Source organism: Maniola jurtina, chromosome 16 (genome assembly GCF_905333055.1).
Source record: "Maniola jurtina chromosome 16, ilManJurt1.1, whole genome shotgun sequence".
Lineage (NCBI taxonomy): Eukaryota > Metazoa > Arthropoda > Insecta > Lepidoptera > Nymphalidae > Maniola > Maniola jurtina.
Window position 1 is genome coordinate 3062978 of NC_060044.1, and position 19323 is coordinate 3082300.

Here is a 19323-nt window from a genome sequence, read left to right on the forward strand (position 1 = left end):
GGTTGAGCTATCGAGGTCCGTTAATTCGACATCTGTTATATTAGGCTAGGGATGACGTATAATCAAAGACCTAGTCGTTTCATAGCCTACTAGCCCCATGATCTAGCCTATAACTATAGAACGCGACATATCGAGATGGCAATCGGTGTATGAGCCGGGGGGCCGGTCCGCACACGAGGACGTCACCCGCACTATCTCGCAGCGGTTTAGCGCTGGTTGTTTCTCCGAAAATTCAATTTACAATTTTTTAATTCAATTTACAATTTAAAAATTCAATTTCAATTTTTTATGCCACATAAAATTGCAGTTCCGCGAATTACTAGAGTTAAGTGCGAGTCAAATCCACGCTTTTTAAACATTTTCATAACATTCGCTAGTTTAATAGTTTTTTTTAAAAACTTGTAAAGGCAAGTCTGAAATTGTCTGTGGAATTTTATTATTAAACATTTCGCGCGTTATTGCGAATAAAGGTGCCTAGAGTCATTTTTATTAAGTTAGTATGCGAGAGCTACGTCCATAATTTTCTCTATTCTGTGTACGTAGTAGATAGTATGATGGTTTAGGGTAGGTTATTGCACTATGACTCACCATAGAGACAACATTGATTCTACGATGTGTGGAAGTAGGACTAATAATAAAGTGGGGAATCTTATGATGAAAGTGAATCGTTTAATAAGAGAAAATGCAAAAACGTATGTACCTACTACTATTTTTGTTGTGTAATATTTTACTTTTTATCCCGGGAAATCAAAATTTTCCGGGATAAAAGTAAAATGTACCTCCATTCTAAATTTCAGTCAAATCCATCCTGTAATTTTGCCTGAAAGAGTGATAAACATACACACATATTACAACACATACATACCTACACAGTGCACACAGACTTTCGCCGTTATTATATTAGTGTGAAGTGTGATTACAATTATTTACAATTATCCCAACTCCTTGCTGGTCCATTACTGAGCACTGTCTCTTCTTAGCATAACAAGGGTTTAGGCCATAATCAGCCAGACTGGCGCTAAAATTGGATTAAAAGCTTAGATTAAAGATTGGTCTCATTGATTGGTCTGGACCGCAGCGGAGACTAAGCCTAAAAGTAATAAGTAATTACATTGTTAGTAGTAAGTGGTGAGATATACCCTGGCCTTGTACAGATAAGACTACATTTTACAATCGGGTCCTAGCCTAGCCAGTCAATCACCTTTGTTCCTCGGCGCGCCATGGCGGGAAAGCTCCGCGCATGCGCACAGGACAACAGCTGGCGACGCCATGTTGGTCATGTGTTACTAAATACTACTAGATACACTACTACCACAGCCTGAATACATACAGTGAACTGTGAGATGATGCTTAGCCCTTGCTTTACGGTCACCTAGTACGATTTGCCTCCTCGATTCTAATTCGGACCGCTAGGATATGCAACGCCTTTCTGGCATCAGATTTCCTCTCCACTTTTAATACCTCCAAGTCAAGAGTGAATATAGGCATCTTAGGCAAGCGCGCTCTATCTTAGGCTGCATCATCACTTGCCAGTAGATCTGATGCAGCTAAGCGCTAGTCTATAAATAAAATAAAAAAGACTGATCCATTATCAAGCAAATTAAATGTTCTAATGACTTCAGTCAGTCGGTACAATCTCTCTTGTTTAACGCTCATGCAACGCTCAGCTCCTCACTGGTAGGTAGTTCGCGGTCTCTCCTCTAGGACTTTTCGGCTCCTGCCGACTGTGCACTGCCACTTTAGCTTGCTCATGGTTTAGGTTAGCAGCACTGACCACTTATACACAGTGGACTTGCTATTGCTGTTTTTGAAGCAATTTGAATTGAAAATGAGACAACTGTCAACATAGGGTCAGCACAAAGACTATTTGGCACAAACGTTCGGGCACGATTGGTCCAATTCTCATTTAGTCCAAGTGACCTTTTCGCAGTTAGTTCGATTCGCGTTTGGACCAAATCGCGATCAAATTGTCCATTTGGATTCCTGGTGCACTCGGTAAGGCGCTTCGAACCAACAAAAAATAACTGTCATTCCGTAACGTAATACTTCTTCCAGTGTATCTACTTGTTCATTTTATGTCAATTTCAGTGGTCAGCACTAATGTTACCAATATCAAAACCACAAGTAAAATCTACCGTTTAACATAAATAATGAATTCATAGCGCAGGTATGAACTATAAACTAACATTATGCCAGTAATAGCTGACATTTATAAATGCCCTTTTGGATTATTCATATTTCCTTAGCACGTCCTACTTTTCCGGCTAACTAGTAGTTTAGCTAGGTCTTCTTATTATTCTAACCTAGCTTTGGCACACACCACAAGATTAATGACGATATAATTTTTAGATTATTGTAAGTATTTTACGGTCGAAGATTGAAAGGTCTCTTTAAAGAAAAGCGTTTTATGTTTTTTTTTTGTCATTTTGCTGTAGGTACCTATGGAGGAAATGGCATCAAGTCTTAATCAAAAAAATTAAAAAACACCGATTACTGCCCGGTAAAAAAACGATCTACTTAATAAGCAAAATTTTTCACATTTGAAAATGGTTCCATACAGGCGCCATACTGAACTTTTTTCAAAAAAATTATAGCCAATCACTCGCGATGATATACAATAAGTATACATACATACATACATGAACACTGAAACAATACACTCCCATTGTTGGGCAGTCGATAGTTAAAATCGGCTGCAAGTAGGTACCTATGTGAGTATGGTTGATGCTTGCTTAATCTTACTAAAAAACACTTAGTCATAGCTAGAGGTGTGGTGGTCCATAAAAAAATAAGAACGTAGATTGCCAACAAATCGGTGATTCTAGAAGAGCGAAGAATCAAAAACAAAATCTTTTAAAATGCTTAAAGTTCATATACACATTAAGTACATGCATCTGTGAAGGAAAACTTCGTGAAAAAACTTAGATACATAATATAAGTCGAAAGATGTTTTAGAACATGCGTAAACTGCATTACCTATTGGTGAAACATGACGGTTTATATACCATTAAACATAATGATAGCGCTGGCTAAAAGGCATATCTGTCTAAACTAGAGCTTAGATGGATGATCTCTGATAATTTTCAGGTTTGCCCTTTACCTAACAAACACCTATGTCAAATGGCATCTAATCGAGTTTACACAGCTTCTTAAATATGGAAAACTGGAGGATGCCCGCGACTTCGTCCGCGTGGATTTCGGTTTTTAAAGATCCCATGGGAACTATTTGATTTTCCGGGATTTAAAGTTGCCTATGTCAATAATTGCAGGGACGCAAGCTACCTCGCTTCCAAGCATGCAAATCATCAAGCGGATGGGTATTTAGGACTCCCGTGGGAACTCTTTGATTTTCTGGGATAAAAGTAGCCAATGTCCATCCCCGGGATATAAGCTAACTCTGTACCAAACGTCAAAATCGGATAAACTGTTGGGCCGTGAAAAGGTAGCAGACATACAGACAGACAGACACACTTTCGCATTTATAATATTACTATTTAAGTATGGATAAAACTAAGCAAACTTTGGTTATTAAAACATTGCTGAACATAATTTGATATCACGGACTGGTACATAATATTAGTGCCGTTTTAAGCACACCCTAACATAACCTAAATCTAGGTTAATGCCCCACATTAAGTATAACCAAAACATGTAAAGACATCTAACAAATAAAATTTTCAATAACACATTGCTAAGGAAAACAATTTAGGTGCAAACTATAATAACTAGAGGTTACTGTTTTACGTTGCCACATTTTCAATATTTATGTTTAGGTAACCCTACATAGTCGTGTATAATATGTATAGAATAGAGTGTATTGATTAGGCTTCTTCCACATGTATAGAGTAAAGAAATGTCACGGAAAGAGACGTAAAACCCAATAAACGTTTGATTACTTAAGTACTCACAGGCGACTGCTATATGCCCGATGGATCAGTTTTCTTCATCTGTTGACTTCTCTTTTCAGCAAACTCCGCACTCAAACGGTGTGCTTTCAATGACTTCGACATTATCAACACTAAAACTGACTGACTATTTAACACTTAGAAGCAAATTAGCAAAAATTCGTTGTACTGTAAAGTCTTAGGCCCTTATTACGTATTTATTATTAACACGGAACCGACGCTAACACAAATAATTAAAGAGAATCCTATCGATCTCTATTATTCTCCTTAAGCGCCCGTGCGATTATAAAGAACTCTTTTCTAAACAGTTTTTCATATAATAAATGAGGTTTTTTTATTTAAGACGGATTGTATGGATGCGTTGTATTTTATTTAAGAGGTAAATTAAAGAATATATACAGTTTAGGCGTGAAGTTATCGCGTATGAAGCTTGGTTTCTTATAACAACGTGAAGTTGGTTTGCGCGCATGCGTTGAAGGGGTGGCTACTCAGCTACTAGGGGTGATTTCTGTTGGCAAAGAGTTTTGATAAAAAACCCATCAAGTGCGAGTCGGACTCACACACGAAGGGTTCCATTCCATCGTACAAAACACTATGTACCATGGCGGCCATTACTAATTTCGCCATCTTGATTTTTTAAAACCACCGCCACCCAAAAAGAGGGGTGTTATAAGTTTGACGTGTGTATCTGTGTATCTGTCTGTGGCATCGTAGCTCCTAAACTAATGAACCGATTTTAATTTAGTTTTTTTTTTTTTTTTGTTTGAAAGGTGACTTGATCGAGAGTGTTCTTAGCTAAAATCTAAGAAAATCGGTTCAGCCGTTTAAAAGTTATCTTATATATATAGCTCTTTTCTAGTTATTACTGTAACCTTCACTTGTCGGGGGTGTTATAAATTTTAATTTACACTTGTTATCATTTGTTGTTATTGTGGCAATAGAAAATGTACGTTGTGAAAATTTCAACTCTCATTCTACAATTGCTGTTTGAGATATAGCCTGGATGGACAGACGAACGGACAGAAAGACGGACAGACGGATGAAGAGACGGACATACAGCGGAGGCTTGGTAATAGAGTCCCGTTGGTACACTTCGGGTACGGAACCCTAAAAAAATCGCCTGTCTATGAAAGGGATTTCGGGATTTATTTGCATATAAATATACGCTAGAGTCGTGTGTAGATATTGGTAGGTTGTTTATTTGTGTCAAGGCGAATGGAGGGTAGATAACTGTAGGGGCATTACATGAATGATCATGTTTCGTAATATCAGATTTTATTTTGATCACATAATGTTGGATGACTTGCAGGTTGTTATTGGCTGACTACAATCTTACAATCTTACTTGCGGTTAAAATAATGATAAGTAAACCTAGAAATGTGCAAGTGTCCTAGAAAAATATCGTTTTTAGGGTCCGTACCTCATAAGGAAAAACGGAACCCTTATAGGATCACTTTGTTGTCTGTCTGTCTGTCCGTCTGCCTGTCTGACCACGACTTCGTGGATTAACGTTTTTTTAGGTTTTTCAAAATCGCGTTTGGACTCTTTGCTTTTCCACGATAGAAAATATGGCCTATGCGGTCTATATGCCACTCATATGCTCCCAAATACTAACTAAGCAATCTTCTAAATTGAATGGACGGAGAAACAAATCTAGGTCCATATTCTAGAAAGAAATTGAGATAGTTTAAGAGCTTAAGAGCTTTAAAGCTCGAAACTAGGTCAAGAGTCAAGACGTTTGAAGAAGAAAATTCTCAGGAGTCAGGTTTTAAGTTTTTACAACTAAATTTAGACTACTGTGGCTTTAGAGTACCTACGCCTGTTGTTCTAGACAAGGTCTAGGTTACAAATCCAAAACAAACACTTTAATTGGGTCAAGTTGTGACGTAGGTGTATCTAACACAAGTTTTGAAAAGAAAATTCAAAGCAAACAAATAACAAAGTTAGAATAAAAGTGAAGGATTTTCAGAGGTATTGTGAATGAATCGTGATAGAATATTTTAATATCAATCAAGTTGGTTGCACTGGTCAAGTAATGGTTGCATTGATCCAAGCCTGTAACTGGATGGTGACCGACTTTGGAGGACGAATTTGGTTTTTCCGTTCCCTCGTTGCGCGTTGAGCCACTGTGCGCTGGTCCCGGTAGTTATCAGTGTATCCGATAAGTAATAATTTTACTGTACGCATATATGTACAAAGAAGTCCATATACAAAGTTAGAATTAGGATTTTTACCAAGAGTAATTCTTAAAGTTATGTAAGTAGTCCATGAAAAGTCCATGAAATTTTGCAGACATATTCTAGAAACTAATATCTGTGTCTGTGGTGTTTTAGATTTTTCTAAAAATATGTAGTTTTAAAATTACAGGGGCTTAAAGATTTGTATGAAAATTTTAAGACCGCGTAACTTTGAAACCGAATATTTTAACAGAAATCTGGAAAACCACAGACATAGATATTAGTTTCTAGAATATATGTGCAAAATTTCATGGACTTTGGTTGCTTAATATTCAAATGAAATTGGAACTACGATTGTATGAAACGAGTGGAAACGAGTGACGGAGAGAGCCCTCTTAAGTGCTTATGTTGGCAACAATATTTTTAAAAGTTTAATCTCTCTAACATAATTTTTGAGTGAGTCATAGTTGTGCAATCGGAAAATCAATAGACGCGATCCCGGAGAGCATCGGCGCTGCTGTGTGCATAGCATAGCTCTCCTGACGTAGCGTTAGCAAATAAAACGGAAAAACAAAAAATGTTAAAATATTGCGTCGAGATAATGAATCGGCGTTCATTTGATTAGATCTGAAAAACCAATGGCAGCTTTAGAGAAAGAAATGAAAATAAAACTAGCTATGCTTCTTTTTAGAGTTCCGTACCTCAACATGAAATAAGGATCTGTGTAATCGTTGTCTGTCGGTCTGCCCGTCTGTCCGTCTGTCATGTCTGTTACGAAAACCTATAGAATACTTCCCGTTTTTTTTTATTTATCGTGCAAAATGTCGGAAAAATACCCGAGTAGGTTCGGAACCCTTGGTGCGCGAGTGTGACTCGCCCTTGGCCGGTTTTTTTTCGATAATTAATTCGATTAATAATTTAGTAGTTAATAGTAGGAATTGTGAATTGACTTATTTTTGACTTTTCTTATTTTGTTGTTTAAAAAATCGTTCAATACCTAGGATCAGGTAATTTTTCGTAAAAGTCATTGAGTTGTCTAGGGACTAATATATTTTATATGATAAAGTATCTAAGTTCCTATTTGTTTATACTACTTAGGTATACTATATTTCTATTTATTCAGCATACCTTAAATTTTTGAAAACCAAATTAAGATTAAGTTTTGTAACATTTTGACCCAACCGTAAATTCATAACGCAAATTAATTTATGCTGCAATTCGTACACCAAAATTGTGACCCCTCTCAAATAATAATCCCCAAACGGACCCCCAGCCGTTGTCGCGAGCGTTAACAACTGCTACCCATGAGGGGTGACCTTTTTGCTAACCAAAGTGCTAACTGTTTCAATAAATATTGTATCAATTTTCTTTAAATGTTGGCTTCGATTTTTTTATTGGAGTCATTTTTTGTAACTCTCTCTAAACTTAAGAGAAACTTGGTTTTACAAGGGTAAATTAAAAATTTATAGCACCCCCGACAAGTGAAGGTTACAGTAATACTAGAAAGGAGCTGATAAGTAACTTTCAAACGGCTGAACCGATTTTCTTGGATTAAAGCTAAGAACACTCTTGATCAAGCCACCTTTCAAACAAAAAAAAAACTAAATTAAAATCGGTTCATTAGTTTAGGAGCTACAATGCCACAGACAGAAACACAGATACACAGATAAACAGATACACAGACACACACGTCAAACTTATAACACCCCTCTTTTTGGGTCGGGGGTTAAAAATACGTTAAGTTGATACACGATACCTAAGTAAGTATAGTAGTTTCTAACTTATCTACTTATATAGTTTTATAGTAAAGAGTGGTTCCGCCATCAATGGTGAGGTATACCTCTTAGCATCAGATATTTATAAACTGAAGTCTAAAAACATTTGTAACTTTAATAAATAATTACGAACTTCCAAACTTTACTACCCGTTAAGAGGACGAATTTTCAAAAATTATCTCTTAGTTTTTATCGTGTATTTGATAAATAGATATTCCTTCATTTTGCAAAGAACATAATATTATACAATAATAAGCATTGAAGTTTTAGAGAAGAGAACAAAAAAGCTCTGGCAGTTCATTGACGAAGGTTCGCAGAACTTTTAGGGTCACGATTAACAGTGTAGATTATAAAGGTTTTGCCGACCCTCCTGACTTGCATCTATTGTAGTTCTGAAGGATTTCTAGAGCCTTTTCATGCCGGGCTTTGTGAAATTGTTGAGATTTACAATAAAAAACTGGCAAGTCCGAGTCGGACTCGCACACGAAAAGTTCCGTACCATCGTACAAGTAATTACACTTTTTTTTCATTTCGGCCATTTTGAAATTTTTATTGCTGTTATAACGGCAATAGAAATACACATTCTGTGAAAATTTCAACTGTCTACCTTTTACGGTTCACGAGGTACAGCCCGCTGACAGATAGACAGATGGACAGGCGGACAGCGAAGGCTTCACGTATCTGATAGGGTCCCGCAGGGACCCTTCGTGTACGGAACCCTATAAAGCATGATGCGTCATTATGATTCTGCTATATATTTTATTAAGTAATGTGTGATGCATGAATTGCGTAACTGCCCTTTTTTTGTTTGGTTTTGATTTATTGCTGTTCGTACAAAGTTTAATTTTATATCTACGTGAAATATAGCTGAAAACGTTCCCATAATAAGTACCCTAAAATGCAGCTTTATATTTTTTGGAACAAAAACACTAAGTTTCAAAACAGAATAGAACTAATTTTATTACCATTCCTCTGAGTCTGGATAATCGACAATTATTCTAAGCTACCTTCAGCGAACGTACCATTTTTTTATTTGAATTATAGTAAGTACCTACTCGTCATGGCGTGTCGTGTTTGGCTGAGCGAAGCGAAAATTGGTATGTCTATGTGTTTGGCAATTGTTTGTGATTAGTGCCAAAATTCTTTGATGTTTGTATGAAAACCTGCAAAACTAAGCAGGCCGGCTAGTACTTACTGGCCACACGCGGCAAATGTAGTCAAGTGGCCCAGTAAGAATAAGTCCGCACTGCGAATTTTCGCCGCGAGCGCATTGGCTAACGTGTATAAGTAGCTACATATTATGTAGAACCTATTCCATCCACGTTGGTAACTATTTTCCGTAACCAGCTACAAAATAAAATCAATATTTCGTGACTTGTAAGTGGTTAATACGAAACGACGTAATTTTAACTTTACTCCGTTACGAATCCGGATAAAATATTCTTGAATAACCTGACGAACAGACGAAGTAAGTATAATTAAGCCTATTAATTTTATTTCGAAGCTGGCTACGCAAAAGTTAGTTACCAACGCGGATGAACCGAATATTAGTAAGAATTTTAGCAACCAATCTTACCTTATCTTCCGCTTCTTCTGCCCGTCCTTCAGCCTCCAGAACCCGTTGCTCGAGCTCTGAGAGCTGAAACAAAGAAAATAATATTTAAAAAATCTTTTTTAATTAGTGCTTAGTTATCTAACATAGTTGAATAATTTAATAATATAAAAGTAGACAGTTATTTATTTTGTATGTACCTAATCCACTGCAGAATGTCGAGAATGCAGATGAAAATTGCATTCTTGGTCAGCTAACCGCAAGAAATGAAAATCTTAGCTCTAGGTTGGCTCTAGGATTCATAAAAGTTCCACTTTACATTCTGTTACGTAGCTTGTGCTGCCATCTATTCGTAATGTAAAGCTGCAACATGAAACAGAGTGCGCTGAAACTGCAACTTCTTCAAAAACCAGGCGGTTGTTTTCAGCGTGCAACGTGGTTCTAGCACCACCCGCTAGATGGCGCTGAAAAGCCCGCGCATATTTTATTGAACCACGTGGTCTGCTGCGTAGCCATATACATTATACATATAACAATGTATAGAAAGTACATCTATTTGTCAGGGAGGCTGTAGGAATAGTATTATTGTTATGTAAGAGAGAGTATTTGTGCGGTTGTAGAGGCATGGGGAGGCGAATCGACGAAAGGGTGGTTGTACCATAGTGATATACGTATGCAAAGCAAGGCATTAGGCTGTGTTTAAAGGTTTTATTTGGCGGGTGAGGATAATATAATATGTAAGGCGAGGATGTACAAGATTTCACTCAATTGAAATAAAGGGGCACCGAAGCTTTTATGACCCTGGTACTTGAATTTATACAAAGTTTTCACATGAAAAAATTTACAATTTCTAAATATAGAAAATCTTTAGATTATTAACCAATCTATTGATTGTATGGAGATTGGTAAAGAATTGGTAAAGGTAGGTTTGTTCAAGAATATGTGGAAAATTTATCATATTTTTTTTAATGATACTTAATTATTATTTGATGCACCAAAAATTATTATTTTCTTTTTTGTGCATCAAGTAAGTATAAAGCTAAATTATAGCAAATTAAACGAAGTTACATAGAATTAGCTTGTACTTGTTGTTTTTTCGAGCGATTTTTTTTTTGTTCCACAGGAATCTTATATTTTCTAGGATTAAAAAATATCTAAGTCCTTACTAGTAAGGATCTACAGAAGTAAAGTCTCCAGTTTCTTTATCCAGTGGTTTGAGCTATAGGTACGTTGATAACACGTCCCATACGTTTCTCCTAAATCAATGGTCAGTCTTCATTCAGTCAGTCAGTTTCTACTTTTATAAAATAGAACAAATTTTATTCAAATGAACTATCAAATATCCAACTTTTATTCAAATTCGAGTAAAAATTTCTCCAAGCATCGAAACACGATATGAAATCAAATAGAAATACAAAAGAAAGTTTCCACGTAAAAATCATAGGAATCCGCCAAACATAACATTCGATCCTGGATTTGCCGAACGTCTGTTCCCTTCCCAGCTAACGAATTCACAAATAAAAATCCAACGTTTCAACTTTCAAATGCATCGTGCGTCAAAGCAAAGTAAAAGTACGAACGAATACGGTAGATAATATAACGTATTTTTGTGGTAAAATGTATAATTTATCTAGGAAACGTAGGTACGAGTATAATGCGTGCGAAATAAGAATAGGAATTTCATCTTGTTGTGCTTAGCTAGAAATACTTGTAGGTATTTTGATTCAATATATTTTCAATGGATTTTGTAGGACTAAGGTTGAGGTATAAAGGGCACTTTTGGAATTTGCTCAGACGTATCTGTCAATTACCACTTTAGAAACAGTTAAAACGTGTGTAGTTCACCATACTTAGCTGTTATGATCATCCCCTCAAAATTTTCTACCGGCACTCAGGCTGTCATTACCGCCCATTGCACTGTCATATACAGCCAATACGCTTCAATAAAGTGACAGTCCGATGTGTCAGGGTCTCGCCTAAATGCCCATGTCCATCCCTGCAATGCAAGCTATCTCTATACCAAAGGCAAAATTGGTTAAACAGATCGGCCGTGAAAAGTTAGCAGACACACTTTCTCGTTTTTTAATAATGTTACGTACATAAATAAGTATGATATTATCGTCAATTAAGAGGAATTACACTATTTACGGCGCAAGAAAGATAGGTTGAGTCAAAGAGTTAACATACAATATTTAGCTCTTGTACTCCCATCAAATTTCCTACCGGCTCTCGGGCTAGAACGAATGTAGGTGGAAATAAACAGATTTGGAATATCATTCCCGCCCATAAGCACTGTCATATACAGCCAATACGCTCCAATAAAGTGACGGCCCGATGTGTCAGGGTCTCGCCTAAATGCCCTTAATGTTTGTTATTGGACTATAAATACGAAAGAACCAGTGTTACTTGAACTCTTGAATTCAGACGATTGCCTTGAACTTTTTATTACCCGTCTATATTTAGTCGACCTTCCTGACGGATTAGTAAAAGCTCAGGTTCAGTTCCCAGCGATTAAAGAATTTAATAATTTCTATGTACGCGATAAAAATACCCTATAATCTGTCTCTAGGATGCAAGCTAGGTATCTCAGTACCAAAAAGATGATGCCCAGCAACTTTTACGTTTTAACGTTTAAGTTTTATAAATCCTGTAGAAACTCCTGTAGAAATAATTTTCCGGTACAAAAAGCAGCCAACGCCCTTTCCCGAATTCAAGCTGTCTCTCTACCATATTGTGTCAAAATCGTTCAAATAGATGAGCCGTGACAAGCTAGAAGACAGACACACTCTCGCATTTATAATGATGTCTGTGATTTTGCCCGCGCAGAATGTTTTTTTTTAAATCTCGTGACTTAAATTGCATCATCACTTACCACCTGGTGAGATCGAAGTCAAAAGCTAAATTAAAAAAAAAAAAACGAAAAACAAAAAGAGTATAAAAAGTATCTTGAACTCAGACCTATTGATCAGGACCCTAAGTGGAAACATGATACCGCTGTTAGATTATCCTGCTATTATGGAGGTGTCAAAAACTTACCCTCCAGCTCCATACCACGGTAATATTCCGTGTCCATACTAAATGAAAAATACGATGAATGAATGAAGTATGTTGATCCGCCAAGTTTGAGAGGAAATCGAGTGCGTAAGCTAGTCTTTTGACTTTCATTAATAGATGTAACTTCAAGTTCGAACACCAGTGTCATTGACGGATCAGAATTTATAGTCATACTGAATCCGCAGTTTCCTCGACCTTACAGCGACCCGTACCAAGTCTAAGAGGGTATCTACCATAACCTAAAACCATACAGGAATTTCGCCTTTAATGCAGTAGTATATAAGAAAAACATTCCTTTGTATCGGAGTGATGTAGTACATACATGTTTTAGTTGTTTAGACGTCATAAACACATGTCGACAGCGGTTCGGGCAGGCTGATGGAATGGCCGGCGATCTGGTAAATTAATGTTTGTAATTAAGCTTTAATTAGTTTAGCCATCGCCCAGCGCGATGACTGGACAAGATTGCATAAACTTTGGGATGAAACCGTCATACCCGTACGTGCCATTAGGTATGGTAGGACCATTCAATGAGATTCAAAGAGGTTTGACTTTTTCTATGGAGGCTCGTAATACGATAATGATACGGATTTTTTTTAAGTCTCACAATGAAATATTTGGATTTGGAATATAATACCATGATCGACCCATCGCCGGCTCAGTACTAAGCACGGGTCTCCTCTCAGAATGGGTACGGCCATAGTCTACCACGCTACCCATGTATGAACTGGCAGACTTCACACACCTTTGAGAACATTATGGAGAACTGTTAGGCATACAGGTTTCCTCACGATGTTTTCCTACACAGTTAAAGCGAGTTATATTTAATTGCTTAAAACGCGCGTAATTACGAAAAGTTAGGGGTGAGTTATCAACTGAATACTAAAATTTATAACAACAAAATTTTGAGAATCGAAGGATAAGCATGCTCTCTCATAAAACTGTAGGATTTTTTGTGAGGCGAGCGTAGAGCCATATTATTCAAATAGCCTGGAAGCCTAAATTATCCTTTTTCACGGTTTTATGTTAATTAAAGCCGTGTTTTTACTGTACTTGTTTCGTTAACGATACTTTTCTTTTTACTACGTCTACGTTTAGGATTAGCCAATTGCTTGTTTACTATTTAGAGTGAAATCACATTGGATCTTTTGTTTTAAAACTTTTTGTGCCATATAACCTATGTACTTTCAACATGGCTTCGTAAAATTCAAAAATAAATTAATGTGAATAAAATCATAACCCTTCCTTTTGGCTTTGCCGTAGTCGGGTAAAAAGAAGATGTCAGGATTCGATACTTAGGTAATTTACCTATCAATATATTCTGAGAAAAGGTGAATCACTGACCATATTTATTATTATAAATGCGAAAGTGTGTTTGTTTGTCCTTCAATTACGCTGTAACGGAGCAACGGATCGAAACGTTACTTTACATGGATTTAGTTCAAGATCTGAAGACTCACATACGCTAATTTTTATCCTGGAAAATCATAGAGTTCTTTCTCATTAGATTTTTCAAGACTTAAATCCACGCGGACGAAATCGCGAATACCAGGTAGTAAGGTATATAAGAAAAACCAGGAATTAAAAACCAAAAACTTAGGTATTTGTTTTTATTCCTAGAACCTAGTGCCCAACGATCTCTTTTAGGTAATTGTCTCGAGAATAATAGCCATTTAAGATGCTATTTTCTTATAGCTCTACAACGAGCTACCATACAACGAGCTATATTATGGTATATAACCATAATATAGCTCGTTGTATGGCTGCATCAAAGTTGCCGAGTAAAGCCAAAGCTGTTCAATTTTCTGCATCGCGGCCACGACCGAAGATTGGAACTATGAATCGTCGTTTTCTACCGGACTTAGGGCTTCGTCTAACTTGGGACTTTTTGTCTCACAATTTTCACGTCTTCTTTGATGAACGTTCGGTGTTAAAGCCTCAGAGAAATATTTACCACATAGCTTACTACGTTTTTATGCCCATCACTTCGCCCGCGTGGATTATACAAATTTCAAACCCCTAGTTTTACTCATATAGGGGTTGAATTTTGTAAAATCCTTTCTTAATGGATGTTTACGTCATAAGAGCAATCGACATAGCAAATACCAACTAGATCCGTCCAGTAGTTTGAGCTGTACGTTGATGGTCAGTCAGTCTATCAGTCAGTCATTTTACGCCATTTTACTCCGCATGCCTGAGAGAGTTCTCCTTAATGTTCTCAAAGGTGAAGTCTGCCAATCCGCACTTGGCAAGCGTGGCAGACTATGGGCAAATCATTTACATTCTGAGATGAGACCCGTGCTGGCTCACTACTGAGTAAGCCGGCGATGCGATGATGATAATGATACATTTAGTCGCGTGACGTGTCTTGTGCTATTACCCTTAGTATTGGTTGTAAATATCAACCTCAGTTACTTTGCCGTCCTTTCGTACGGAAAGTAACTGTGGTTAGTAGAGCAGAATTAAGCTACCTACTACGAAAACAGGGACATTTACAAAATGCGTTTGAGTGAAGAATTGTTTATTTCGCATCGCTGCATTTTGAAAATTACCCGTGCTAGTCGATTGACCGATTTATTCGTTCACATTCTGGCTATTTATAAAAGCATCGATATAATTAATGTGTTCAAATAAATACCCATAATAAGCCAGAATCTAATTAGTTCCTCGAAAAATAGGCTACCGAGTAGGCAGTAGTAATAAATTAATTATACGCCTCTGAGCAATTAGTATACTCGTAGATCAATCATAATACCTCGTCAGGGCGTGTTAGCATTCATCGCAATTACGTGATTGAATGTTTGTTTATTGGTTGTTAAATGTTAGTTTGATTACTCCATAACCGAATGTTATGGAGGTCATGATCATCATCACGCACGGTTCTCGTCTCAGATTATTTCGTATGCAGTACGCATGCATAAGTAACGTTGATTGCCTAGTGGTTAAAATGTTGGATTCCTATTTAGGAGATCTGGGATTCGAACTCGGGCACGCACTTCAGTTATGTGTCTTTAAGCAAATAAATATCACATGCTTTAACGGTGAAGGGAAACATCGTGAAGAAACCTGCATTAATGAGAGTTCTCTATACCTAATAGATGTTCTTATAAGAGGTGTGAACTGTGAAGTCTGCCAATCCACACTTGGCTAGCGTAGAAGCTATGGTCTAAATCCTTCTTATCCTGCCAGGCGACCCGTTTTTAGTAGTGAGCCGGTATGGGTTGATCATGGTGACGATGATGCAGTTGACAGATTAAAATTCCACAAGGGAATAAAAAAAAACTCTACATAGTAGTCTTATCTTTCATAAACAGACATACATTCAACTCATTTGCATTGTACAGAGCTTTTTAATTCACAAAGGATTACGAGACTGAAGAACATTGTACTAGACTAGGGTGGTGACGTCATGACCTAATAATCTTTTTTCCAATGACCTATTTTTACTTAACCTTTCAGCATGGAAAACGGAAGCTTTATACAAGGATGTTATAAATGAATGACCTTATACAGAGTGTACGCGACAGGTTGTGTTGGCAATCGGGGAGGGAACGCCCCGCACACCCGCACAGTCCCCGCGCTAACCCGATGCAGGCGAGCGCGGGTGACGTGCGGGTGTGCGTCCTTGTGACCGCGAACTGACGATCAATTGAATGAATGAATGAAAAAAAAATCATGATACGAGTGAAATCCTAACTCCAGAAGGTCTAAAGCGCCGGGCAAAGGCTGAAATCTATGGCATACTTTGACTTTGCTCAGACTTTACTGAAAGTTAAAACGAGACATAAGTAGGTATTTATGTCTCTAACATTTTTTTAATTTAATTTTATTTTATTCGGATACAAGTTAGCCCTTGACTGCAATCTAACCTGGTGGTAAGTGATGATGCAGTCTAGGGTGGAAGCGGGCTGACCTGGAATGGGTATGGCAGTTTGTATTAAACCTGTAACCCTTTAGTTTCTATATGGCATTGTATCGTACAATGACTTTCTAAGCAAGGACATCGCACTGGCGCGCATAACAAGGGACCAAGTAAGTGTGCTTATACTCGGTGTAAGCACACTTTCTTCATTAGTCGCATGTTGACTGCAAAGCTGTCAAGACGCCTAAATGCGCGATCAAAAAGTGCCAAAATAATACGTTAACGACGCAGAAAAGAGATGGTGTGACTTACCACCGGTAAGTTAATTTTATTTACGTAAGATAACATGCGAAAAAGTGTAAAATATTTAGTAAAACCATTGAAAACACTAGAAATATCTAAAATTATTTACAATGTTCCCATTCCTTTCTCTCACGCACATCGGAAAGAGACAGATGGAAGGGCGCGTCACGAATGTCGGAAAAACAAAACTGTGGAGTAGCTTTTTTTTGTTCAATGTAAAATCTATTGGCCATTATTGTATCACATTTATTTTATTACTAGCTGTGCCCGCGACTTCGTTCGCGTGGAATAGCTCTCAGCGCGCTTTATATAGCCACGGACGCTCAGGCGCGAGGCGTGTATCTGTACGTTAAAAATGTTCGCCGTGATTCTTTAAATTGACATAACTTTTTTATTTATGAACCGATTGACATGAAATAAACACTAAATGTTAAGTGAAGCTTACTACAATATATTAGTGACAACCGTATCTAAATCGAATAAGCCGTTTCTGATTTAGCGTGCACAAACACACAGACAAACAGACAAAAAAAAATTAATTACAATTTCGGGTTCGGCATCGATAAAAAAAAAGTAGCAGGGGTTGTTATTATTAACAACCCCTGCTACTTTTTTATATATTTCCATTGTACAGACACCACTTTTCTACAATTTTATTATATGTATAGATAGATCTTTTGACGACCTCCAGTGCGCAGTGGTAACGCGGTGGAATTGTATGACGAGGGTCCCGGGTTCGATTCCCGGCTGGGCCGATTGAGATTTTCTTAATTGGTTTAGGTCGGCTGGTGGGAGGCCTTTGGCCATCTTGATTCAAGGCCCATCTTGAATCCGCCATTTTGGTTTTATTTTTCAGCTCCCTGTCAATTGGATGAAGTTCTGAGTGACATTTGTTCGAGCACCCCCCACCTATCTTCAATACCCTGGCCGTGCTCCTCACCGAAATCCTCAATCATCAGCTCTATCCATATTTTTCCTCCGAATCATTTTTTGTCCTCTATACGAAACCATCGGTAAAAAAAAACATACAAAATTTTACAGAAGAGGTGATCAAATGAGTCAGTCAGTCAGTCAGTCAGTCAGTCAGTCAGTCAGTGAATCAGCACGAGCAGAATAGTATATAGTATAGATATAGTATAATAGTTTCATATTTACAAAAACGAAAAATCTCTCAAAGAAATAACAAAAATTAATAGTGCTACACTACTCCATTCCATTTTTTGTTCAAGTTTGCTTCTAAAATCACCTTATTCAGCTTCGAGTGCAATAATCGATTTACATTGCGGCTTAATCACTGAGGTTAGTTTACAGGACTTGAATGTTAGCGGGAATGTATAAATGGAGCAGTTGAAGCTACATAGGGTGAATTTAGAAACGTGTGCCATGTTTGGGCTCTTGTGTTGTATGCCACGATGTGTCCATGCTTAGAAAGTCATTGGTATCGTAACGCTCAATCGCTTGGCGGCACGACTTTGCCGGTGTGGTGGTAACTAGCCACGGCCGACTGTGCCAGGGAGGTCGTCGAGATGATGTCAAATTCAAATTCAAATTCAAATTATTTTTATTCAATTAAACTTTTACAAGTGCTTTTGAATCGTCAAAATAATCTACCACTGGTTCGGAATGCTGTTCCTACCGAGAAGAACCAGCAAGAAACTCGGCGGTTGCTCTTTTCAAATGTACAATTTACAATAATATGCCATACTGTATACAAGCAATTGCAGCGCCGTATATTGCTGGAGCGAATCAAATCCAAGCTTTTTTGTCATTTACATAATCTTCGATTGTATAATAAGCTTTTTCCAGGAGCATACTTTTAATAGATTTTTTAAACTTGTGTAAAGGCAAGTCTAAAATTGATTGTGGAATTTTATTATAAAATATTACACTCATTCCCACAAACGATTTTCCCACTTTCCTGAGGCGGAGCGTAGGATATGCGAGCCTATTACGGTTTCTAGTTTGCCGGTCGTGGAAATCACCGATTTTTTTGTAACATAGTTCGATGTCTCTAACATAGTTCGGTCTCGTCGTAACTCTTTGTCTTAGCAAAGTGAAAAAATGCTCTATGAAATGTACTTAGCCCTTTATTTAGGCTACTCATACCTACATGACTTTAGTCATAATATGTAACAAAAAGTCCCTGACGACAAAGACATGCAAAACCTATTCGTTAATGAATATACATTATCTAGAATCCGTTCACTGTGACAAAGTAATTAGTTGTTGTTGATAAGATCTTGATAACATGACAGAAATAATATTATGCAAATTAAAACTGAGTAATTTGTTAATTAGTAAACATGATTAATGTAACTGGGTCGAAATATTCATTTTTAATGTAGAATGAAACCAAATTACACTATTCAATTTACTCAATGCTTATTTTATAAGCATCCTATGTTACAAACTTATTTCAAAATTATGCCTAATACTAATTATTGCTATTAATATTTAGACAGTGTTCCTACTCTAATCTTAGTCTTGTTCTAAAACAATAAATGATTACGGCACTCGTAGACGTATGTCCCTTCTCGGCACTGGGCGATGAATGACCTTTCAGTATGAGAGCGACAAGACTGTTCAAATATTAACAAACTACCCGTCGTCGGCAATAAGCATTTCGTTACAGCCTTTGTTCTCGTATCTGTTTTTGATTTGTGGCTACTATAAAATGTGTATTTCATTTCTAGGT

The 19323-nt window shown here is 37.2% G+C and overlaps 1 protein-coding gene across 9 annotated transcripts in view; it reads right to left on the reverse strand.

Annotated features, from left to right (window-relative positions):
* Positions 1–19323, reverse strand: part of LOC123873151 (uncharacterized protein CG43867) — a 386310-nt gene that overhangs the window by 60930 nt on the left and 306057 nt on the right. For all 9 annotated transcript variants that reach the window (XM_045917862.1, XM_045917867.1, XM_045917864.1 and 6 more), the window contains one exon: positions 9434–9496. In XM_045917862.1, coding sequence (XP_045773818.1) covers positions 9434–9496 — 63 coding nt within the window. The remainder of the gene's footprint in view (positions 1–9433; positions 9497–19323) is intronic.